Source organism: Phacochoerus africanus, chromosome 6 (assembly GCF_016906955.1).
Source record: "Phacochoerus africanus isolate WHEZ1 chromosome 6, ROS_Pafr_v1, whole genome shotgun sequence".
NCBI lineage: Eukaryota > Metazoa > Chordata > Mammalia > Artiodactyla > Suidae > Phacochoerus > Phacochoerus africanus.
Window position 1 is genome coordinate 121038491 of NC_062549.1, and position 25963 is coordinate 121064453.

Here is a 25963-nt window from a genome sequence, read left to right on the forward strand (position 1 = left end):
CTATGGAATTAGCAAGATAAAGGTGGTTGTTAACCCCAATACCAAAGCTTTTCCGTGGCTTGAGATGGAAGGCATATTCCTGAAAAGCGTATACTGAGGAGTAAATGGCAAGTGAGGATGTGTGAACAGACACTATTAACCATTCTTAAAAGAAGTTTGAAGGGCAAAACATAAATGATCCCTGTTAGTGGCTGTAAAATCAAAAGTTATTTTATTTGTCTTATGTATCTGTGTTTAGGATAAGAGATGAAAGCCTATTCGTGTTAATGGAATCAGTTGTTTAAAATGTGGGAGTGAATCGTGGGATGGGCAGAGATAAAAACTTACAGAAGCAGGTTCCTTCAGATGATCAGGTGTATGTGAGAGCGCCCTCAGTGGCTCTTTGAAAAAACCAGGATGCTTCCCATCACAACAGAAGAAAAGATGTGGGCTGAGAGTACAGATGAGGTGGATTTATAAAGTTCAGAATAGAAAAGTTACTTGAAAAACGTTAACCGGTAACATGAGGCAAGACCATCCGCTGACAATGAAAAGGAGTGGCAGTGTAGATTTTAAGAAAGAGAAAAGGGGATCAGAGTATCGTTTTGTAGTGGTAAGGCTGGAGTGACAGTGGTGACAGCCAGGTTTATCAGGCAGTATGAATGCCCATCTGGGAGGCTGGGTTCATATTCTCCAGCCATATTCACTTTTCAGGTGTAAATATAGAGAACCTGGATATTTGGGTTAAATACAGGCTAAGATTTTGCCTTGCAAGGACAGCAAAGGATTAAAGGTTGTCGTCATGTTGAGACCATAAACGCGCACGGTACTTACCCATCCCTGAAGATGACATCACATCTGTTTTGTTCTCTGTCTTCGATGCTTAGCACATGAAATGAGCCTTTCAAAAGGACATATTTTATGAGAACTTTCCCTCGGTATCTTCTCCCCAAAGGCCAAATCCTGACAGTAATTTTGGTGAAATAGCAGCCAAAACGTTCAGGAAGGACAAGGCGAGTCACTGAGGAAGAGAAGGGGCTAAGCTGGGAGCTGGGAGCCCTTGGTTTGAGTTTGCTCTGCTGCCTCCTGTTGTGTGGCCTCAGGCATCAAGTGTTTGCTGTATCTGTGGGCCACGAGTTTCATCAGTAGGAGAATAGTTATGTTTTTGTGGACATTAAGTGAGATAATTCACAAAAACAATCTCTAAAGCCCTGAGAACTACAGCCACGTTATTTAGGTTTAGAGTTTAGTGCTCATGCTTCTTGGGACATGTGCTATTCAATAACTGGCTAATGTCTGATGAAGCTCAGGAATTAGGTACCAATGGCCAGTTTCTTGGACTACTTTCCTCATTTTGTGGCATTAGCCAATGCCACGCACCAGGGTCATCTTTATAAAAGACCGTGGCAGCCAAGGGCAGGGGCAGGGCCCAGAGAACACTCATGGACTACATAGCCACATAGGCATCGCAAAGACCGCACAATCAAGTGGATTCTTCTCTCCCTGAAGCTAAATATTTGACCCCATGCAATAATTGCCTAGATTCACAATTCTTCAGAGTAAATTTTTAATAAAATAATGGTTTTCATACCTATGGCTCGTAAATTTTGTCGTTATTTGATTTTTTGTTGTTAGAAAATTTTAAGTGAAGAACCTAAAAACTATAAAGAAAGTATTTGCATTGCGCTCGAAGCCATCAAATTTAAATCGATCGCTGGAACACTACCCTAAAATACTTTATTATTACAAATGCTATTCAGCTATAGGATGTTTTTACGATTCAAAGTAAGTGTTATTATCAGGGATAGGTTTATGTAATACTACACTCCAGAGCAAATATTACTTGTCGGGTCACTAAGCATTAGATCAGTCCCACTCTTGCCAAGCGTTGCACGTGGAGAGGACCTTTCTGAATATTTTATGAAATGCGTTCAGACTAGATCACTTGTCATCATTAAGCTGTGACCACATGAAGTTAGCTGAAATGTCTTGTCAGTATAGTTTTCTATTGATTTTAATCTTTCATTTACTCAAATATTTATTTAAGGCCAACTATATACAAAGAACTAAAGGGACGGATAAAACATGTTCAAGAACTATCCCGTTCTCAAAACGTTTATGAGAAATAAGAGAAATAAAGAATGCGTAATGTTAACAGAGTTTAGAAAGTGATGTGCGAGAGACAGAGGAAAATCCCCATTGCTGGGGCCGTGATTGCCTTCAGTAGTGACCCAGGATTGGATATGAGTTTGCTGTGCAGACAGACGCTAGCTAGTGTTTTCTAGTCTGTATGTGGAAGCTATTATTTGTGGAGCACTTTGCCACACAGATAAAGATTCTTTTCCCATGTTAAATACTTCCTCCTAGTTTGATAATTAATTATATTGGAAAATTCTTTTCCTTTCAACTAAAAATTTGCACTTACTTTCGTTTTCTTCTCCCATATAAATCTCCCACTTAGCATAGAAACCCTAAAACTTGACTTTCAAAATGATAATCATTTTTCCCAATATATCCTGAAATGTAACTCCAGATAGAGGTGTTGATTGGGTCAAAACGTAATAGTTTATGACTTATGCCATACTTTTGAGGTAAAAAGGTTTGAAGCAGTCATCCAGGTGTTTCTGAGTGGAAAATATTAGGTATTGGTACTGAATAAATATGAAAAAGATTAATTATTTTCCACTCTAGCGCCAAGTATAGCCTGAATCCTGAATGCTTTTTTCATATTTATAGCAGTCCCCTTTTCTTCATCACTCCGTTTTCCTCTTTTCCTTTGCTTCCATCCCATTGTATGAAGCAATGCTTATTCCATTTTTCCTCATTGGTTTTCTTTGACCCTTGACATTCTATACACTATTTAGCCATGAAAGCAGTAGTGTTTTAAAGGTGGATTTCAGAAGCAAATTATTTCATCCAAGTCCTTCTAAAATGCTGCAAGAACCGCAGCTCAGGAAGACTCTCTTCATGTGTAGCTAAATTTTTTGACACTTTTATAATTCAGCATACTCACTTCATCTTTATACTGTTTATTATATTGAGCATAAGTCATATTTATACTCAATATATTAAAATAACAGTTGGGTTATGTGCTACTTGACAGCTTTAAAAATAGTAAAAGCTGTATTTTAATAATCTATTAGTCCTTTCCTATTTCAAAAAATTGTGGGAGTTTCCGCTGTGGCACAGTGAGTTAAAGATCTGGCATGCTGCAGCTGTAGCATAGTTTGCAGTTGCAGCTCAGATTTGATCCCTGGCCCAGAAACTTCCATATGCTGCGCATGCAACCAAAAAGAAAAAAAAAAAAATGGTGGCGAGTAAGGAGGCAAGAGTGATCTCTGTTATTTCTGTTTTACACAGATGAAAACTGAGGCCCACAAAGGGCAGGCGACTTGTAGAGACTTTGTCTTAGTCTCTGCATCTCAAAACCAGTGATCATCCTGTATATTGCACAGCTTGAGTAGAAAGCTCCATTTTCCTTTACTGCTCTGAAGCTTCAGAATGCATTGGCGAGCGTATACGTGTCTTAGTCTACTAACTTGGCAGTGTCACTTTGTACAGAATATGTCTCAGGTGAGTTTGTCACTAAACATCAAACTTTGTAAAGATAAAGTGTAGTGTTAGTTGTGATCTGTATGAATTTCCCAATTTATATAGATTATGACAGTTCTCTTTTTTAAAAAATTGTTTTTCTTTGTGTTAATTACCTCTACAGATTTCATTATTCAATAATGAGGTAAAATAGCAGTGCTCTCTGTGGTTGTACTGATGAAGGCTGAAACAGTTTATGAGCTCATCTAACCTTAGGAGTTGGATAAACATTACCCGTAATCGCCACATTTTACAGCTTAAAGAAATTCAGCATGTTTTATAATGAACTAAGAAGGGAAGAGTTATATAACTTAGGACTCAACCCAGTTTTTCATTCACAGACTGTACAGTGCCACCTGAGCATAAACCCTGAGCATTTCTAGCTGACTTTGGGAACAGAACGTTAACACTGGAAGGAGCCTTATAAATTATCTGGTTCAACCTCCTCTTTTCACAGATGAGAAAACTGAGACAAAGAGGGAGTCACTGCACTGACACAGGTCACAAACAGCTGGTGAGCAAGGCCAAGGTGGGACCCCTGTCTCCTGACACTCACGTGAGCGTCACTTCCCATCCGCCACGTTTCCGCCCCCAGAACGATGCCTCCCCCGGGGTGCTGCACATTGAGAATGAAGTATATTAAATTCACATTTGGCTGCTAATCATTTCCTCAGCAGCTCTATGGTATTTCATTAACCGCTGCATGTAACACTCTGGCCTTTCACCTGTATTAACTTGAGCTCATTAAACTTGAGGCCAGTAATAAACAGGACTCAACTAATACAGATATTTTACATGGTATTTGTTCAGCATTTTTTAATGGTGTCTACTATATGAGGCATTTTTCCCTTAGCAGTCTGTGGAATAAGAACAGCAGGAAGCATAGGTTTCAAGGAATGGAATACATGTATAGTATGCTTCTTTATATCTATAAAAATATATTAAATATCCATTTAATAAGCTTTGTAAAGACCACAAAGAAATGCAAGTTAACACCATAGCACAGAGTCTAGCATCTGGCAGACTGGGATTTGAATCCTGGCTCTGGAATTTACTCATAGTGAGAGTTTCGGAGCAAGTTTTTTAGCCTTTCTGAACCTCAGTTTTCTCATCTATAAATGGGACAATACCCACCTCATAGGGTTGTGATGGAGAAGAATGTATTCCTGCGCTTTGCAAAGGGCTTGGTATACAGCAGTGCTCAGTAAAAATGCTGGTTTCCGTGAAGATAATGACCGTGCTGCAGCTCCTTCCTGGAGCGAACTTGTCATCACCTCCCTCTAGAGCTGTTGTTGAGGGAGTTGATTTCCCCGCATCTTCTCCCCGCCCTTGATCATCACTAAGGACCCCAGCGGCAGTCCTCCCAAGTGGAAGGAAAGAAAAACTAATCCTATTTAGTCCCTCCCCGGTTTCCTGCCAACATTGTTTTCTGTTCGTTGTCACTAAGGTGTAACTCTTGCGCAGCTCACAGCCTGTGCGGCCTCCCGTGAACACAGTTCCCATGTGATTCTCAAAATGTCTGAGATTCGGATGGAGCAGGGAGGGGTGGGGGTCGTTTGCAGAAAGATGAGCAGCAAAGAGGCAGAGACCGAAGTTTGTCAGAGAGGCGTTCCGTGTCACAAAGAAGGAAAGACAGGTGGTTTCAGGCAGCAGCACTGTCAGAGCAGGGGTGCGGCAGTCAGTTGTCCGTGGGCAGTGAGCATCGAGGCGTGTGTTGGGGTTGGGACGTGAAGCCAGAACTGGTTCTCTATTTTCCAGACTACTGTAGAGTCTTCAGAAAAACGTCTGATGCCATCAGTTTCACTTTTCTGCTACAACTGAAATCCCATCTCCAGCATTCTGCATCATCCTCCTCTTTCTGCCACAAGCACCCTCCCACATTCATTCTTCTTCCTGCCATCGCAGGGATCTGATTACATATTTTCAGATACTTGGTGTTTTTCTAGACCCTAGTGAATAAAAATCCAAACTGCTTTGCCCAGAATTCAGAGCCGCCCATAGATTCCCCAGCTGTACCAGCTGCTATTCATCAGGAACCTACCATATTTCACGCATGTAAGAATGGGTTCATCCTGTAGTTTCTTAGCTTTCCATCGTTTACTCCTCTGTCCCTTTATTTCTCTTTCCCCTTTCCAAGCACCACATACTCTTTCTCCCTTTTATAATCTTTCATCACAGTTTAAATTTCTCCTTCACTAGAATTTAAATTTAAATTCCTCCTTCTCTTTTCCTTATAATGACCTACATAGCTGAGACATCATCTGAGATCACCTGGCCCCATCCTTCTAGATATTGCTGCCAAATTCCTGGAGATTATGTCCTCTGTGTCACTTCTGGCAATAAATACCTATTCCCGCTGATGTCTGACTCTCCCTCAAATCTTGCCTCTTGTCGGGTACTCGTCTTTAAGCTCTATGCCACACCAGCCATGAAACTCAACCTTCTTCCCCTGATTTTCTTCTCAAGTTATCTCCAGGGCCCATAAGTGTGTAGGAGACATTATTAAGGTTTTAGGGGTCATGGAGGAGGATTTGGATTGCTGTGGCGCAAGTGGCTTAAAGTTGAGCATTAGCTCTTCTTCTTCGAGTCTCCCCATCACACCATCGGGCTCTGCCCCCTGTCTCTCGTGTTTCCTCCTTTGTATGCTCTTTCCTCTTCCCTCTCCTCATTCCTTTCGTCCCCTTCTGCTTCAAAATTCTTACGTGTTTCTCAGGCGTCATCTCTTTGGTTTTGTTTCTCTTAAATCATGCCATCAGGGCTTACTTTCCCAAACTGCCAGCTAAAGGTGCTGCTTTAAAATGTATTGCTTTGAGCAATGAAGTTTATTTATCTAGAGGAATCTTCTAGGTATCATTTAAATAACAGTTCAATCTAAAACAATCATTTTCTCACCTCGATTCCAGTGACTATGAGTCAGTCTGCCTCACAGGCCCTAAGCTGCTTTGGGGAAGAACCACCTCCTAGTCGTCTCCGGCTCCAGCACCTGCACCATCCTTGGCACAAAGCAGGCCTTCCCTGCCTCATCCTTCTCGGGCGTTCCACTCGTGTGAGATCCCTTCCCTGGACTGACCTTCTTCCTAACGTACATCCCAACTTCATCGCTTCACAGCCACGCATGCTCTGCTTTCTTTTCACAGAAGCTCCTCGTCATCTCGTATCTTATTAAGCGCAGCGCAGGGGGTCGGTGCTCTGCTGGCTCCCCAGCGCCTCTTCCAAAGTGTCACCCTCTCCCTTTGGTGTTTCTTCCACTTGGAGGATTTTCCCCTTTCCTGACCCTCAGACCTCCGTCTTTACTGCGTGCCAGCGGACTCCCACCTTGTCCTTCAGCACTTGGCTCGGGTGTCATTTCCTCTAGAACTGCTCTGACCTCTCAGTCTGGGCTACATACACGTTGTCAGTGCTCAGCTAACATCCCCTGTCACCTCTGCCATAGCCTCTGCCTCGGGTACTGCAGTCGCTATTAACTATAGGCTCTTTAAAGTGACAGATTGTCCTTTATATATAAAATGTAAGTGTCATGCACTTTATAAGTTTTTTTTTTAAACTTTGTGACTCACAGCTGTTGTGTAAGTACGATGTAATCTTTAATTTTAAAAGAACCTATTTATGTAATTAAATTTCTTTCGGAAAGTAATTGGGGATTGTCTGACCTTTCAAACAACCAGCAGGATCTTTAAAATACATTCAAGATATTTATAATGCATTCATTCAATACTTCTTCAAGTTTTGAAAAACCTACTGAGATAAAAATTAAACAACACACCAAAAACAAGAGAAAAAAAATATTGAGGATCTATTATGTGCTGGATCAAAAACGAAGTCTCTAGGATCTCAAATGGAAAAGACAGAGGCCTAGGCCAGTAGTGATAAGGCAGTGTCATAAGTGCAAGGATAAGCAGGGTCCAGAGTAATCCAGGGCACTGCCAGGGGCCCCTGACGCTGGCCAGAGAGGGACATCAGTAAAGGACACGATTTAGATGCTATGATCACTGAACTGAGGCAAAAATGCCCAGTGGGCATGTACCAGGTGAAAAAGCCAGGGCAGGCTCCATCAGCAAACCTGGAAAGACAGAGCATACTCCACAAGGCCATGTAAGCACTTCAGGCTTGTGGGAAGAGATTGGCAGGCATGTGCTTTACCAATATTATTCCATGTAATGCTTATACCAACATCGTGAGTTAGATACTGTCATTCTCATTTCATTGATAAGGAAGATTAGTAGCAGCATGGTTAAGTAATTGGCTCATAGTCACACAGCTAATGAGTGTAAAACTGTGATTTTAATGCAAATTTGACTTCTAAATCAGTATCCTAACCACTATGCAAATGTTGGCTTTCTGCTTTCACTATGAAGCATGAATTATTATTGCTTTTGACTGATAAAGGTATCAGCTTTTGATCAAAAATTGTACAGTTACATTTATCAGGTTAAACTAATAGTTATATTTTATTAATTTCATATATTTTGCATGTCCAACTCCAGCATCCCAATTTTCAACACTGGGTACCACATAGTAATATGATGTCATAATATTACAGATGGGCCTTCTCTCGCTGTCTTCTTATTGTTTTCCACTGTCCAGATTAGATAATATCATGAAAAAGTGCTCACTGTTGTATCAGTGATTAAATACTACAAGCCACTTATTTATGGGGAAAATCTGAGTTTCTGAATGTAAGCCATGTTGAAACAGATTTTGAAATAAAAAATCAGGGGCATCTCTAAGCAATTGATTACTCTCGTAATTGAAGGAAGGGAAGAAGAAAGTCACTGAATTCCAATGGAACCAAACAGCTCTCTCATCTCTGTCTCCGGTACTTACTTGCATCACTGAAAGTGCACAGGGATTGAAGTTTAGGGCGTTAGGAACACACTCTGAGAAGCCAGGTTCCCAGCCACTGTGCTCCCACAATTTTTATTTTAGATATGCGGAAGTACTCCATTGCCTTTCTGAGTTTTATTAAAGATCAGTTCTTTAAAGGTTGCTCTCCTTCTCTTTTCTCTCCAATTGTTGGTCACGTGATTGAGATTAAATGCTTTTCTGAGAATCTGCATCTATCCTGCCTTTCAATAACTACAGGAACCAGATGTACTGGATCTATATAATTCAGTCTGACACTAGCCCCTAATGAGTGACAAGAGATACTTATAAAATTACTAACAATGATAATTACACACATTACATATGGAAATTATGCAACCTTTACTGTAGCAAAAGACAGTTCCTGGCCCAGAGTAGGCATTTGATATTGTATTTGTTGAATAAATGATAATAAATAGTAGAACTAAGTCATATGTGAGCATATTTTTTGTAAAGAAAGAAATTCTTAGTCATGAGCATACTGTGTCCTTTACATCTAATTTATTCTTCCATCTTTCAGTGTATATACACACACAACAAATAGGTGTGTGTGTGAATATATATATATATATATCACATATTACGGAGAACTCTATATATATATGCAATTTATAATATACACACATATATATTGCACTCTGCACGTGCATATACAGATGTACATATATGCATATATGCTATATATATATATATATATATATATCTCACACTCAGTATAAGCCTGGAATCATTTTATCTTTTCACTTAATACCATTTAGACAGCAAAGTAATTTCTTTCCTCGCTCTCATTGTTTCCGACCAGATAAGAGAGTATGATTAGGAAAATGGAGTTGATCTCTTACAGCACTAAAGACCAGTGTTATTAGCCAACTTGCTGCCATGCTCAGAAAAATTATGCAATTTAAGCGGGAAGATACTAGTGCCTGCTTCTATTGGAAACAAGAGCCCTCTTCTACTTCATAATATGCTCAATTACCTTTAGATTGATCCATGAATAAATTATAATCCAAATGGACTTCTTTACCTTAAAGCTTTGCTGGCTTAAGGTATCATTGTTGATTCATTATGTTGTCACTTTTCTATCGGCAATGTAATGCTTTTAATATCTGGACAGAGACAGTTTTAGTGTGAGATACTGTTATCTTTAAATGAGTAGGATTTAGTTTTTCTGGTGAGGACAAATTCATCAATGATGAATCCCTGGAGAAACTACTGAAACAAAAACCACACTATTTCTGAGATTTGTTTGGCTCATCAGTTACAAAGCAGCTTTTGAGAATCCTAAACAACTTTTTTCCTTTGTTTAAGAAATATAGCATCACACTCAAAACTCTTGCTTTGAATTACCGCAGGCTACAACTTTTCCTACAAGAAAATAATGAATGAAGAGGAAAAGCTCCTGCTGCTGGCTCTGTCAGACCCTGCTGCTTCTCCTCCTGCAATAGGAAATCAATTAACTATATGTTCGGGCAGAGATATGAACTAAATGCTTTATCCGTCATCACTGATTGCACATGTACACGGCTGCCCGCACTACACCTTCATCTGCACTCTTGCTTATTTTCGGTTTGTTTTGGTTTGTTCCTATGGCAAGATCAGAACACAGACATGCACCTAAATGTACTGTGTGCAAAGGCAATCCTCTGGAGCAGGCAGGATTGACCTTTATTTACATTTTGAGAAAACTTAACTTTCAAAATGTTCAGTACTCAGCTATCTTGGAGACATTTTAATACATGCAATGTAGTAAGTTTTCTTAAGCACTGAAATTTCTCATACGAATGCGGAAAGCAAAAGGATTGTGGCAGCCTTGACGTTTTGGAAGCTGATACCACAACACTCCAGCCTCTGGGATCTCCATATGGCAGTGAGACACTACATGCAAATAGGCCCTCTTTGATTTGGAGGTAAATGGCAGAACCTTGAGGGGTCACTCACTGATCCTTTGTGTGGCTGTGCTTTCAAGTTAAAGGAAAACTTGGCATCAGTTTTCCTTCTTTTCCACTAATTCCTCTAACCAACACATAAAGAAAATCCTATAGGAATCTTGATGTTAAATTGAGAACCTCTCCTCAGGACTAATTATGAAAGATTAGCACATTAGAATCATAGCACTGTTACTCACGGAGAGGGTGCATTGTTTAAATACAGCAAACGTGGTCACCACTGCTTAAAATTACAGTACCAGTGGTTGGTGTTTATTCAGGTCGTTTTCTGTTCTGCATAAGGGATTTTCTATTATGATTTGATTGTTATCATCATCATCATCATTACCATTATTGGAACAATTTGAAATCATCACGGTTTAAATTCAACTGCTTTATTTCTCTTTGGGTAAAGAATGAAATGGCAAAAACCATCTCTCTGATCTATGTTTAAAAGAAGATGGATTAAAAAGTTACAAGGATAGTTTCTTTTTAATAACTTCATAGAGCTTAGAGATGGAATGACATGGAGTTGAGTAGGGTAAGACCCAATCAAGAATTAGGATAATGGCTCAGATTTTCATAGAGCTTGCCATCGTGAGGGATCTGCTAGACTCAGAGGTCATGTGTTTCACACTGAACAAGTCTTGATAATCTTCAAGAATACAAGACTAGGGTAAGGTGTCCTTGACGTGTAAGAGCGGTGTGGAGAGGGTGATGTTCGATAAGGTTTATGTCAGGTGGCCATGCATTCACCACATGTGAGATGTCACCAGGACCCCAGGGTCGTTTCTTTGGCACCAAATGTAATCTCTAACACCTCATCTGCCCTAGGAAAAAAGTCATTTCATAAGAGGACGCTTCAAGCAAGCATTATCATTTCTACATTAAGGGGACTCACATATGTGATAATATTGAGGATTTGTTTTATACTCTATGCTTTTTAATAAGATGGCATAACTTATGATAAAATCAATACAATATATTCTTTCCCTCTGTCATATCAGTTCCTACTACTGTAATCATTAAATATTGTGACTTGGGAAAGCATTAAGGTGTAGAGATGGAGTACATAGTTCTGGTTTAATTGTATAAGAATTAATTTGGCACCCATAACATTGATTCTATTTGCGTGACTTGCTGACATAATTACAGTAAATCGATCATGGAAATAACAATCTGAGATATTTCCACATGAATATTTCCTGCTAATATAAATTTTCAGGTACAGTTTGGCTGAATTAGAACACAGTTTAAGTTTAGCTTACCTACCCTGTTGACATTTCTAAAGGACCGGAGAACTCATTTTCCGGGGGCGTTATGTAACCTGGCAGGAAGAGGCCAGTGTTTGGAAACAGGTGTGATTTTTCAGCAGAGTACTTGCTAGGCCCGAGATCAGGGTGACCTTGGGGTGCTGTAGCCTTCATCGGCTAGATAAATGTGCCTTATTCTGCAGGCGACGTGTGAGGCTGGGAAGGGGTATTTTTGCAGTCGTAGAAAAGAGACCCAGCAATTCCAGGTTACAGGCAGATGGAAACATGTGGTATTCAGTGGTGTCTATCACCCGCAATCTGTGTCAGTAAAAGAGCAGATCAAAGGTTCCAGAAGAGAAGGACAAAGTGAAGTGAAGAGGAAATAATTGTAGGATAATGAATAGGATGAGGGCATATTTGAGTTAACTTGAAACCACTTAGCATTTTTCCATGACACCCAGGTATCTTTCTAAATGAACTTTGTAAAGTACAATTGAATAACCTTGAGATTTCAAGCTCCGTACTGTGATTTTGAATACTGATGGAGTTTGTTTAAGCATTGTGATATTTCCTTTGCTTTTCATTTCTATTTTTGCCTCCTTCATGCAAAATAAATTTTTCTATACAGAGAAATAAATATTTTTACAATTTTTTCAGCCATGCCAGTAAATTGCAATCAACATAAGTTACAGTCTTTAAAGAGATGTAGTAAGGATTTGAACACAGTATAAAATAGAGCTACAGATTAGAACTTTGGCAAAGTACCTTTGCTATTGACAAAGGCATTTGTCAGAGACTGGGCTGTGTCTATATTGTGCTAAAAACCTGATGAAGAGGAAAAAAGCTTCAACAGGTTTCACCTTCTGTCTATATGAACCAAACAAATGGTCTAACTGATAGCTATTGCTTGAAGTGAATGGTTTGGCTTACCATTGTGAACTGTACCTCGTTTGGAAATGTATTTTAATTAACATCTGCATATCTAATACATACATATATGATGAAGATATTGTGCTACTATGTGCTTTTTAGTAATTTTATGGACTCTGATACCTAGAAGACTAGTGGTCCGAGAATGGGTGAAGACCTTGTTACAGTATACCTGAAACCATTTCAAAACACACATTTGCTTGTTATAGCCTCACATTTTTTCTTCCAGGAGCTAATGTGCTTTCTTATTTATGTCTTTTCCCACTAGAAACTGCCAAATTTTGGACCTTATCTGGAGCAACGTAAGAAAATCATAGCAGAGGAAAAGATGAGACTGAAAGAACAAAATGCAGCTTTTCCACCACTTGAGAGAAAACCTTTTATTCCCAAAAAGCCTATTCCTGCTATTAAGGTAAAAGTGATGCTGTGTATATAAATACGTCTATTTTCCTGTTTAAATCCACTTTAAGTGTTTATTTCCTGTTTGAATGCATCACTGATTTTGTTTTAAAGATATATTGAAAGAGGTATTCCCTGGTAGCCTAGGGGTTATGGATCCATCATTGTCATTGCTGTGGCTCTGGTTACTGCTATGGCAACTGTTCAATTCCTGGCCCAGGAACTTCCGCATGCCATGAGTGTGGCCCCCCCAAAAAAGTGTATATATAAAATTTAAAAATTCTGTCAACAGTGGTAGGGGAGCTTCTTTTATTTGCGTATTTTATACTTTTTAGAACACTTTCAAGTATGTGCTTCATGGAAATTTTTGATGTATTAAATAGGCCACAGTGAATTCTCTGTCTTCTCATAGACATTTAAAAATTATATTAATCCACAGTTAAACCCAAGAGATATATCTGTCATGTAGCACAAGTAAATGATTAATGTATGACATCAGTATCGACATGGTATCTTACATTTTGGACAAACTGTCTCTGGTTTAGCTGTGGGAAAACCTATACAAATATGGGTTTTAGAAACTTATTTTCTGGGTAATATCAAAAATTATCATTATCGGAGTTCCTGTCGTGGTGCAGTGGTTAACGAATCCGACTAGGAACCATGAGGATGCAGGTTTGATCCCTGGACTCACTCAGTGGGTTAAGGGTCTGGTGTTGCCTTGAGCTGTGGTGTAGGTTGCAAACTCGACTCAGATCCCAGGTTGCTGTGGCTGTGGTGTAGACCCTCAGCCACAGCTCCGATTTGACTCCTAGCCCGGGAACCTCCATATGTCATGGGTACAGCCTTAAAAAGACCAAAAAAAAAAAAAAATTATCATTAAGATGGAATTACGCAGGGCTTCTATTTCTTTTCTCCTTGAACGTTTTATTTTGAGAGAGAGATGGGTTCACACACGGTTGGAAGTGAGAACAGAGTGGTCTCGTGCGCCTTTACCAGTTTTCCCGATAGCAGCAGGTTGTAAAACTGAGAGAGTAGCACAACCAGGATATGATACAGTCACAATCTGCTGATCTTGCTCAGATTTCCCCAGTTGCACCTTTATTCATCAGCAGGTGTGCACACGCATGTGTGTGTGTGTTGAGTTCTGTGCAGTTTCACCTCATGTGTAGGTTCCTGTGGCCACCACCACAAAGTGCAAGGGTACCATCAGCATAAAGATCCCTCAGGCTGCCCTTTCATAGACCCACCTACTCCCCTCCTGCTCACCTCCCTTAAGATGGAATTGCCTTTAACCCAACATAGTGAAAAAAAGGGAGGGTAACAGGTCCGCGTTCTCACTGAAATCTTCATCAGTGAATGTGATTGGGCCACAGAAACGTATTTTTCTCTCTTTAGTGACTCTCTACTCCTCCATCTCCATCTTCTGTAGGAAGCATTAGTTGAAAAGCTTACCCCTAGCAGCTCTCAAGTGGACCTCCTTGAAATGCTTCTTTGTAGTCAGCTGGAAATTAGAACTCTTAAAAATCCCCTCTACCTAGGAGACAGAAAAAAAAAAAAAAATGGGTCCTGTACTAAAAACAGTGGAGTTTAGACTTGACATTGCAAAAGTTCAGTGATTCAGAGTTCTGAAAGGAAATATGGCAGTGGCCAAACACAGATTCTACCAGCACTTCAGTGCCGTTGTTCCAAATAAAGAGAACACATGGGATTTTTAACAATAGAGGGCCGCAAATAGTCTCTTGAGCTGTTTCTTTTGAATTATATGTGTGTTCCCAAAAGGATGAACTGGATGCTGATGGTAAAGAAAAGGCCAGATCCTTCAGCTCTTCACAAGCCTCCACCTCCCCATGTTTGGCTGTCATTATTAAATGGTTTGGGGTTAAGTGGGAATTGTCCCTGCTCTGTTTCTTATTTATTTATTTATTTATTTATTTATTTATTTATTTATTATTTTGTTGGCTGTGCCCATAGCATGTGAAAATTCCCCGGAGCCAGGGATCAAACTTGCACCACAGCAGTAACAACACAAGATCCTTAACCACTAGGCCACCAGGGAACTCCCTTGCTCTCTTTCTCTGCTTAATTAATTTGAACTAAATGCAAAATCTCCATATTTTCCATATGTACAAAAAATTCAAAAGAAAGGTATTATTTATATTTGAAATACAGGAAGTGCAAGGTGATTATAAAAGCATTGTAGCCTTTTCTAGCCTTCTATTCCTTAAGGGAATGTATAGATAACCTAGACATAAAACAAAAACTGAACAAACAAAAACCCTGCTGTAGTTAAAATTAAAGCTAGCTGATCAGTAATCCAAAGAAAATATATCAAACTCAGAAGAATCAAATAAACCAAAGAAATGGAAAGTGAGGAAAGGAAGTAAATATTTTTAAAGTCTCAGCGACAAGGAACCTTATTAGAAATAGTGCAGGCTGACCTTCCTCTCCTAAACTGTCTTGCTTCAGAGATTATCTCAGTTGAAGTGTCATATCTCAGTTAGGTTATGTAAGCCTCATGACACTGTTGACACCATCTTCCCATCATCTCAGATGCTAACTGTGCTGACATGTTAAGGGGCTGCTATGGGAGATTCTTCTCCTTCTCCGTGTCCAGCAGGACTTCCACTATCTTGGTCTTCTCCCCAGGGTGCCCCATTCTACCCACTGTCATTTCTAAGATGGTGTCTCCTGCCAGAAAGCATAGTGGTAGCTGATAATGATGGGGGCTTGGGGTGGGGGGCATTTTCATCAATCATAATTGCAACTATCTCTTCGTAAAATGAGGAATTGCACTTGCTATGACAGTGACAGCTCATTTCATCTTGCTTCTGTGAGGCTTTATATTTCTTTAGAGTGGAGAACAGCTTATATTTTAAAGGAAGAATAAAGATACAGGGATCTGTTCCCATCCTAGGTACTCATGGTGGGTCCATCTTGGCTTTAGAGGTTCTTGATCTCTAGAGCCATGATGTTGTTACCAAAAGGGAGTTCTGTGGGTGGGTGGGTGTGTGATTGTATTTTTTTTTTTTTTTTGGTCTTTTTATGCACCCACCGCATATGGAGATTCTCAGGCTAGGGGTCAAATCGGAGCTACAGCTGCCGGCCTACACCACAGCCACATCAACACAGGATCCCAGCCTCATCTGTGACCTACACCACAGCTCACAGCAACGCCAGATCCTTAACCCACTGAGCGAAGCCGGGGATCAAACCTGCAGTCTCATGGATGCTAGTCGCATTAATTTCCACTAAGCCACAATGGGAACTCCTGTGCGATTGTGTTTTTAATTCAAGCAGTTGTCCTCTAATAAATTGACTTTTATCCATATTTTCCAATATGATTTTCAAGCGTGGGAGAGAAAGCTCATCTCCTGAAAGCATCCATGGAAATATGTAGCTCCCATGCCTGTGTTGTTCCAAGGTGACACTGGTTTCATCACATTTCATCTTCACAATACCTGGGATAGGTACTATCTTTATATTCATTTTACAGAGAAGAAAATTGAGGAAGGAAGAAGCATTACATAATTTCATCAGGTCACATAGTAAACTGGTGGAGTAGAGGTTGGAGGTGAAATTGAGAATTGCTGCCTTAGGAGATTGAAAAGATTGACTCATAATAGGGACTAAAACATTTGGATTCATTCTAGAAAATATATAGGACATGCCTAGAGATTGCTCATGGAAGATGAAGGTGTCAGCATGGAACAACAAATGAGATTAACATTTAGGAAGGAAATTGCAATACATGGATGTTGTCACTGCTGTGCCAATAATCACTTGATTTGGGGCAAATATCCACTAAGAGACCTGTCAGATGAGACCACTGGACAAAGCTGTCTCTTCCTTTCCGCTCTCCTCCCTCCTCCTGACCGTTTGTAGTTTCCTTTGTTTGTTCTGCTTTCTTTCTGTTAAAAGCACAAAGATAAGTTTAGAAGTTACTCATAGTCCTACCACTTAAACATCACTGTTAAAATCTAGATTTATAAAATTCTAGTACTTTTCTATTCCTAAATGAAATACATTACAATAAAAACAGAATACTCTTCAATTTTATATTTGAAAACCTCATCATAATTTGTATATCACTTTCATATCACCTTAATGGTTTTATAATATTTCATAATTTGAACTTTTTAACTTACAATTAACCTGTTGTCGGATCTTCAGGTTGTTTCCAGAATGTTTTACAAATAATTCTACTGTAATTATCATTGTGCAAAAATCATTGTATAAACTCCTTATTGTTTTCTCAAGAGAAATTGCTGGTGAAATTTTAGGGCTTTTGATATGTATTATATGAAATTTTAGGGCTTATAATATGTATTATTACCAAGAACGTACAAATTTCCATTCTTCCAAAAAATGTAAGAGAGGACCCATTTCCTTAGACAGCCATCAGCAATGAATTTATTTTTAATTTTAGCTACTATAATAGTCAAATAAGTATTTTATTTTTTTCTTTAATTTGCAAAGTCTAAATAGAAGATTGCAATGATATTTTTATGTTTTTTGACCACCTCTGCTTTTGTGAATTTGTGTCTTATTTCTTTTTACCAATTCTCTATTGTAGTACTTATCTTTGTTTTACATGTTTTTATAATCTTTTTATATACTGCCATTTGTCTTATAATTTGTATGATGGTGTTTTTTTCATAAACATACAGAAGTTTTAACTTTACGTAATCATGGCTGACAAAAGCTGGTTTTGTGATTTCTCCCTTTATTTGCTTAGTATAGCTTTTTCTACCATAAAATCATGTGGATTCACCCCATCTGATTCTTTTGGAACTTACATTGATTATTTATTTAATCTAAACTTTGTTTTGCTTGAAAGTGTCGGGTGTAGCTGTAACTTTATTTTTTCCTACATAGGCAGTCATCTCAAGGTCTCAATATTTGCATTTTTAAGTGGCCCCTTCCTTCTCTCAAATTATGATTCAATGACAAAAAATGTATCATAAATTACCTGACTTTACATTTCAATTTTCAATGTCTCAAATTTTCTAAAACTTTTCAAGAATGAATCAGAAGTGGATTAGACAGAGTTCTATTAAGAATGGCCAATTTCCATAAAAAGTTGTATGACTTAAGTAAATCTTTGTCTAATAAGAGCTTTTTAAAAAAAAAAACTTTACAAATTAAGCTTTGACAAAATCCAGAATTCTTGGCTATAAATCCCTTAATTAAAGCAAGACCCTCAGTCGTACTTGAATATTTCTGTGAGGACAAAAGTGTTACTTATACTACAATGCTGATTCTTTACTTTGAAATATGTTCAATAGAGTTCCTTTTTTGTCTTGATATTAACCAGGTGAAAAAGGTAGGGGAAGGTGACATTTGGGGAGAAGACTGATGAGTTAAGGAAGCAGCACAGAGCCTCACCTGTCAGAAGCAGGTGCACATTGAGGAACAATAGAAGAGGGTGGATAATGATGATTTCTGTACCCATCTCTCTGCTTCCTTCTTTTTGTATCATCTCCCTTTTATATTCATCTAAACTCTCCTATACATTGACTCCACTACTCTCCATCTCTACTTTTTATGCCTCAGACCTGTGTCATCCACTGTCTTCTGGATATCTCCACCTGGATAGTCAAAACAAGTTGCCTAAGGGCCACCATACCTATAACTAAAGTGATTATCATTCCTTCCACGCCTGAGCTTCCTCCTGAGTCCTGGATCTCAATGAACAGCACTCTACCCACCCTCTTACCTAAGCCAGAAACCTGAAATTCAGCCTTGATTTCACCCTGTGGCTCATCCCATTCATGAATGGGATCATAGGACATTTACCAGTACCCCCCATTTTTATCTCTCATGTCTTCTTCCTCTTCTGCTCTTCCCTACTGCAGAGATTTTCATGCAGTTTTTTACATATTCTTTCCTGGAATTCTGGAATATTCTACCAACTGACCTCCTGTCTCCTTTTCTCATCTTATCTCATGCATCCTCCAGTTATTATGAAATATTCCCTTTTTTAAATGCAAATCTGATTATTTTACCCTGTGCTTAAAACTCCCACATCTTGACCATCGTCTTAAGGCACGTTCCTTAGCATAACCATCAGACCTTCATATTTTAGCTTATCTTGGCCTAAGCAGCTTCAGTGTACTGGTGAGAAGTAGCGCCCTGGAGGTGGTAAATTGGAGAGTGAATAGAGGTTTCAAAAGTAAGGACAGGACAAATGGAATACTCTTTCCTGAACTTGAGAAAGAGGATAAGGAAAGTTATAAGAAGACATATAGTAGAGGGAAAAGTCGGTTTGTTTATGTCATGATAATCTAGGCTCACATAGGTTTATATGCTGGGAAAGAAGAGCTACAGCTACCAGGAAGGGCATGATTAAAAAGCTATATCCTTGGCAGATAGGGAAGGAATGAAGTCCAAACAACACATTAAGTCATCTTGGATGAAAGAGCAATGTATCTTATGATTTTCTACCTGCCACAATGCCAGAGGCATTTGATGAAACTGAACTTGGGCTTAACCGGTGTCACTTTAGTAAGTAGCCCGTGTTCGAAAAAAGTGACACAACAAAGTCTTAAGAAGCTATTTCCTTCATTGAAATACATGGCAAAGTTTGTAAGATATTAGCAGATTATGTTTACGGGGGGGAAAAAAAAGGCTTGCCTTAATTAAGCCTGGAACTACTCTGTTTGGGTTCAAATTATGGCACTGCCATTTAGCAGCTACATGAACATGCCTTAGTTAACTAATCTGCAAGATGGACGCCATAAAAGCATCTGCCTCTTGGGGCTCTAAGTTAGGTGATATGTGAAGTGCTTTTAGCCTGCACCAAAGAGACCCTAAATAAATGTTATCTACTGTTAGTTGGTATGTTGGGAGTGGATGGCTTGAAGGAGATAACAGGTAAGGGTCACTCTCCAGTCCCATTATGTCCAATAAAATGAACTCGAGTAGAAGGAGGACTACGCAAAGCTTTGGAGGCCAGCCAAGTTGGAAGTTTTTAAGAAACCCATATATTTTTCAGGAAATCTTTACTGCATACCTTGGAGACGAGCAGTGTGCTAGGAATGGGGCATTTTCGTACAATAAATAAAATAGACACAGCCCCTGTCCTCACGAAGCATACAGAAGAGTGAAAGAAACAGGTTTAAAGCAACATATCACACTAATCATATAAAATTATATTTGTAATACAAACTACAAAGCAAAAAATGCAGGATGTATGGAGTCTCTTTCATAGCAGCACCTAAGCTGGACTGAAGAGGATGAGGAAGAGCTCTCTGAGGAAGTGATGTTTAAGGACCCCCGTGGCAATGACAAGGGTGAGGGTTTAAAAAGGAACCCTCCCAGTAATCCTCAGTGTGGTCCTAGATCTGGTTAGTGACCACGGCCGTGGAAACAGAGGCAGAGGTGTTAATTCTTCCTCCAAACCTTCCTGACTCTCACTGTGCCCTGGGGAGTAAGGGATAGTAAGCAGTTGAAAACAAGGAGAGAGGGACGATTTTGACTTTTGATAGTCCCCCTAGCTGAGATAAAGGAAAATAAAAAATAGTAAATCGGGTTTGCTCTTGATGGTTTTAGATTTGGTGGATTTTTTTAAGTGGGGAAAAATTTAGATTTGAACATTTGAAATTAATGAACTCAAGCTAATTATGGGCTGTGCTGGAAGATATGATGAAAAAAGAGCTGACATGTTGAGTGCCTACTGGGTACCAGACACAAGGCAAAAAGCTTCCCATGTATTTTCTTATTTCTTTCTTGGCCTAATATCCCATGAGGGGGCAGGAAGTTCTGGGGAAGCAAATGGGAACAAGTGATCAAAGGAATGAGAATAACCAGAAGGAGATGAAGATGTGGAGGAAAAAAGAAAGAGGAAATCGTAGGAATGCGGAAGGGGCCCAGAGCCGAGGAAGCCCGGCTCGTCTTGACAAGGACGTCTGACACTGTTTCACTCTGTCTCTCACGTGTAACCACGGAGGTTCCAACTTCCGCTTGGCGGTAACTGTCCTCCTCACCCGTGCATCCATTTTGTCATTCATCCAACTGTCAGTGTCCACCCACGATGTGCCAGCACCGCCCCAGTCACTAGCAGGTCAGGAGTGAACAACGCAAAAGCCCAGCTCTGGTGGTGCCTACCATGTAGGTAAGGAGATCAGACCATAGACAAATGACTGACTCTGTCCTGTGTCAGATGGTCCCAGGGCTGTGGAGAAGACCCAGCAGCATTAGGAGGAAAGGAATGGCTGGAGAGGTTGGTCAGGAGATGCCTTCCTGGGTTGCCGGAGGCCAGCTCCAGCGGCCAGGGATACATCCCGATCGGAGAGGGACACGGCGTCGGCGAATGTACATACAGAGACAGCCTCTTTGTCCCTTCTTTCAGGGTGATGGACTGCTCAAATTTTATTGGCATAAGTGGTTGATTCTATAGACAGCTTTTTGCTACAGATCACATCACAGTGTTAACTATTACATGGTATAGCAGCCACACATCCTGTTTTAAGATCTCTGTCTTAACTAAACTTAGTGAGTACAATTTAAGGGCAATTAGGTACAAGACCTCATGGAAAGGAGGAGACAGTACAAATCATCCCATGGCCAGCCAGTCTTTACAATTGGAAGAGTTCACAGACACAAGAATTTGGCATTCACACATCTTGTTTTTAGACTGGGGCTTATCTTTAAAGCGTTACGGCAGGGAGACAGTGTAAGAAAATATAAACCAACTTAACTAGATATCACTTAAAAGCTTCTATAACTCATAGCTAGGTGTCTTTTGGTCAAGAATAATATATGTCTAACTTCTATGAACCTCATTAAAATCCTAACTCTGAAGTTTACTGTATAACTAGTTAATAGATAAACACTGTGTTTTAACTAAGTTGGATTTAAATAGGGGAAAGTCCTTCAGGATGAAATTCTTATTATATTATTGTTGTAACTTTGTTAAATCACAAATCACCACAGGAAAATAAGAATGGGAAATAAGAGTAATCAGTAAATAATCAGGAAAGACTGAGGAAAACTGAATAACAAAACAACAGGAAAGACTAGGTCGCCCGAGAAACAATCCATGTTCTCCGGTGCAAACACGGAAACTATCTCCCCAGGAAAGCCCCAATGCTTCCCCATCAGCATCAGCGTGAGAGCTGGGTAACCTGAGGCCTGCCCTCGGCTTGTACCGTGCAGGCAGGCTCTCATCCTGACCAGAGGCTCAGCTTCGGCTTGTACCGTTCAGGTGAGCTCCCTTCCTTGGTTAGGAACCTGCCTTCAGGTTTTTCTGCCATCAGGCAAGGTCCTTTTTTTGAGTCCCTGCATCTCCTCGGCTCCCCGCATTCCTGGACAAACAGCATATGAGCAAACACTTAAAAGAGTGAGAGAAAAAAAGAGCTTCCATGGTAACTCAGCAGAAATGAATCTGACTAGTATCTATGAGGATGCAGGTTCGATCCCTGGCCTCCTTCAGTGGGTTTGAGATCTGGCATTGCTGTGAGCTGTGGTATAGTTTGCAGACACGGCTAAGATCCCATGTTGTGGCTGTGGTGTAGACTGGTGGCTGCGGCCCCAATTTGACCCCTGGCCTAGAAACTTCTATATGCCCCGAGTGTGGCCCTAAAATGAAGAAAAGAAAGGAAGGAAGGATGAAGGAAGAAAGCATGAAAGAGAGTGATCGGTATAGATAAATATCTTGGGGGAGAACATTCCATTCAGACAGAACAGAAAATGCAAAGACCCTGAAATAGGAAGGTCCTTGGCAAGAAACTATTGGGGTTTTTTTAAAGGAAGAATGACTTGAACTGACTAAATTTTTCAAAGGCTTGTTCTGGCTGCGCTGTTGACAGAAGGTCCTACTTGGGCAAGGGCAGAGCCGGGAGATGGGTTAGAAGGCTGTTGTCCGCAGTCGAGGCAGGAGACCAAATACAAGCTAATGTTAGGCCTCCACTCCAGGGTTCTAGATGAAGTGCTGTGTGTACATGTTGTACCAAGCATAGTTCTATTCAAATGCTAGGGGCCAAGGTCACTGTCATTTTCATAGGAGTCCTCTGCCCCCCGCCCATTATTTCAGACTCCATGTGGATGACAGGACGCTGCTGTGTGCTTGTTCAGTCCCCAGTTGAAATTCACAGCCACGTTCCCTTTAAGAGTCATTTTCTCTCTGTGAGTGGATCAGACATTGCTCCTTGTGCTTTGATTGTTTCATTGCACCACACGTACCCCGCACACTCCGTACCTCTCTCTGCTGCTTCATCATTACTTTTATGTTGTCCCAATAGTGTTTCTTCTGTTCTTGACGTACCATTTTTCCTTCTTCTTTTTCTCCTCGAGGGCCTGGGTTATCTGTTTTCAAGCTGAATATTTTCTCTGTCCACCCATCTGTTTATTTTAGCTTGTTTCTTCCCTCCTCTCTGCTGGCCTCTTTATAGATTCCTCTGTTCGATAGTTTAAACTCCATGACACGGCTTTGTTTATCCTCTCAGCTAGCACAGTATATTATTCCCCATCTGCTCTAGAAAGGGCCCCAGTGTCCCACAAAGTTAACTAAGCCCCTCTTGTCTGAACAAGTTTCTCAGTCATGCATTCAAGTTTCCAATCTACCCCCATCTTCCCTGGTTGAGTGTGACAATATTATTTCTAAGCAAGCCATGCTCAATAGATCTCATCTTTTGTTCTTTTCTTTTTTTTTCTTTCAAATGCCTCAGATAAGATTTAAGAGTCTGCTGCTTCAGAGGTAAATGGTTTCAGTACCAGTCGATAAGTGAGCATTTGTTGAGTGTTTGCTGTGTGACCAGTAGTGTGCTAAGGACCAAGTCTGTGTCCAGAGACGTGCAGTGGGGGCCCAAGGCGGCAGGATCTTCCCCGTCCCAGTGAAGAAGTAGCGCCAACATCTATTTATTATGCACTCCCTGCAATCCAGGGATTGGGCTAGAAACTGAGAATACAACAAGAATTTTAAAAAGAAAGATATCTATCCTTATGGAGCTCATAGTCTAACAAGGGAGAAAGACACATGTTAAAAATTATTTACAGTTCAATCAAATATGTACAAAATGCTCTGGGAACACAGAGGAGTGAAAGGGATTAGTTCTGCCTCGGGTAATTGTGGAAAGCTTCACAGAGATGGTGATATTTAACATGGAGTTTCATAAATTAGTGTTAATTAAGCAGAGAATTAATAATAAAAGCTAATATTTATTGAGTACTTATGAGGTTTTGGGCACTGTTTTGCATACTTGTGAATTAACTCATTTAATCCTCACCATAGCCCTATCAGGTGCCCATATTTTCCCTATCTTACTAAGGAAGTGATGGGTAAACAGAGAGGTCAGATAACTTGCATAAGGTCACACAGCTAGGAAGACATCAAAACCAAGACTTGATTCCAGATTGTGGCTCTAGAATTTGGGCTGCACTCTCATGAAAGGAGAAAAGGAAGGTGGCATTTCAGGCACTTTAGTATGTTTATAAAGCGTAGTGTTCATATATACTTGGAATAATATGAGCCATAGGCTCTTAAATCCAATACACAATCCCTGGGTCAACCAGGTACTAGCATTGCAAGTGGTCAACTCATTCTTTCGTTCAATAGGATTTCATAGAAAGGACCTAACTGGGAGGCAATGATGAAGAAAATAATTCAGTTTTCTTTGATTAGTCTTAACATGACGTGGAGGGGCGAAGGGACGCACTGATTAAATTGCTAGGAATTGCAGCTAGAGCCTCAAGCACGGTCATTCCCAGTGTTACACCGTGACTGGGGGTCCTTGAGAACCAGAAGTCTTTGCTAGCCACCATGCCAGCTTCTCCTTGCATCTTTGGAAGCTCAAAAAATGGTCTCAGGGGCCATCGATGCTACATCAGGGAATAGTCTGAGACCCTAGGCTCAGCCTGGCATCCAGTCAATTTCCTTTTTATAAACCCCACATCTTGATTTCCATTTAATAGTAACATAGAATTTACCATACATATTGCCGTATCATGGAGCCGGCAATTTTGTGAAAGGAAGAGAAGGAAAGGATTTGGAGGAGGAGGAGGAGGGTAACCAAAATCAGGCTGGAAGGCTGAAGAGGAAGAATGAGATAAAGTAAGAAAAAGAGGATGGCCTCCTGCAAGAGATGTAAATGTCTCCTTCTCCAGGATGAACAAGGACCTTCTGAAGAAGCTCCTGACACAGTCCACGGGTTGGCCTGTGCTAGAAAAAAAGAAACCAAGTAGGAGGCAGTTTTGTCTCTGGGCTGAGGAGAACTGAAGTGACAGTGTGCACATTTGGCCCTGCTAAATGAGAAACGTGCTTTATTCCCAGGCAGCATATAACAGAGATTTGAGAGTCTGCCAAGGCTTATAAAGTTCCCCGAATGCTTCCCACTTCTGTTGATATATATGAGAATGAATTCTCATTCTCTTTATGAAGCCAGGAATGTATCTCTAACGTCTTTGAATTTCTGGGTAGGAAAATGAATGGTTTAGGGGCACTAGTGATGTTTTCATCTCTTCTTCCTGCTGCTTCTAGTAAGAGATGGACCGCATCTCATAAGGCTGGCAAGACAGTGTTGGCAGGAGACCAGTCAGCCTGATCGAGTGGTTTATTATTTCAATTGAGTTGTGAGAGAAAAGAGAAAAGTACTCAGATAAAACTGTAAGGCCGTATTAGATACTACGGAGCATAAAAGGGACGGCACAGAAAGAAAAATAGTAGAGGACTTTCCCAGCAATTTTCAGAAGATACCAGAAAAACGGGCAGGGGGCATTAACATTCTCAGTTGTCTATATATAGACAAATAGCAGATGAAAAATTATCAGACTGAACTTTAAAACGCATGAACAGAATTTGGTAAAAATCCTCTCTTACATCTTCTGGGGATATTTTGAGGCGTGACTCCTGACTGGAACAGGAGGATGGAGAGCTGGATCTCGTTGGGAATAAGCAGGTCTAATGGAAGGGCTGGGGGCGGGGCCATACCTGTCAAAAAGACGTCCACGTGCATGGAAACCCACAAACCTGCCGAGGAGCAGGGAGGAAGCAGCTGCAGGAGAGTGAAATGAAAGGAAAACAGA

At 40.2% G+C, this 25963-nt stretch overlaps 1 protein-coding gene across 1 annotated transcript in view; it reads left to right on the plus strand.

Annotated features, from left to right (window-relative positions):
- Positions 1-25963, plus strand: part of DPYD (dihydropyrimidine dehydrogenase) — a 787163-nt gene that overhangs the window by 750498 nt on the left and 10702 nt on the right. Inside the window, exon 21 of the mRNA XM_047785223.1 lies at positions 12810-12953. Within this exon, the coding sequence (XP_047641179.1) occupies positions 12810-12953 (144 nt within the window). The remainder of the gene's footprint in view (positions 1-12809; positions 12954-25963) is intronic.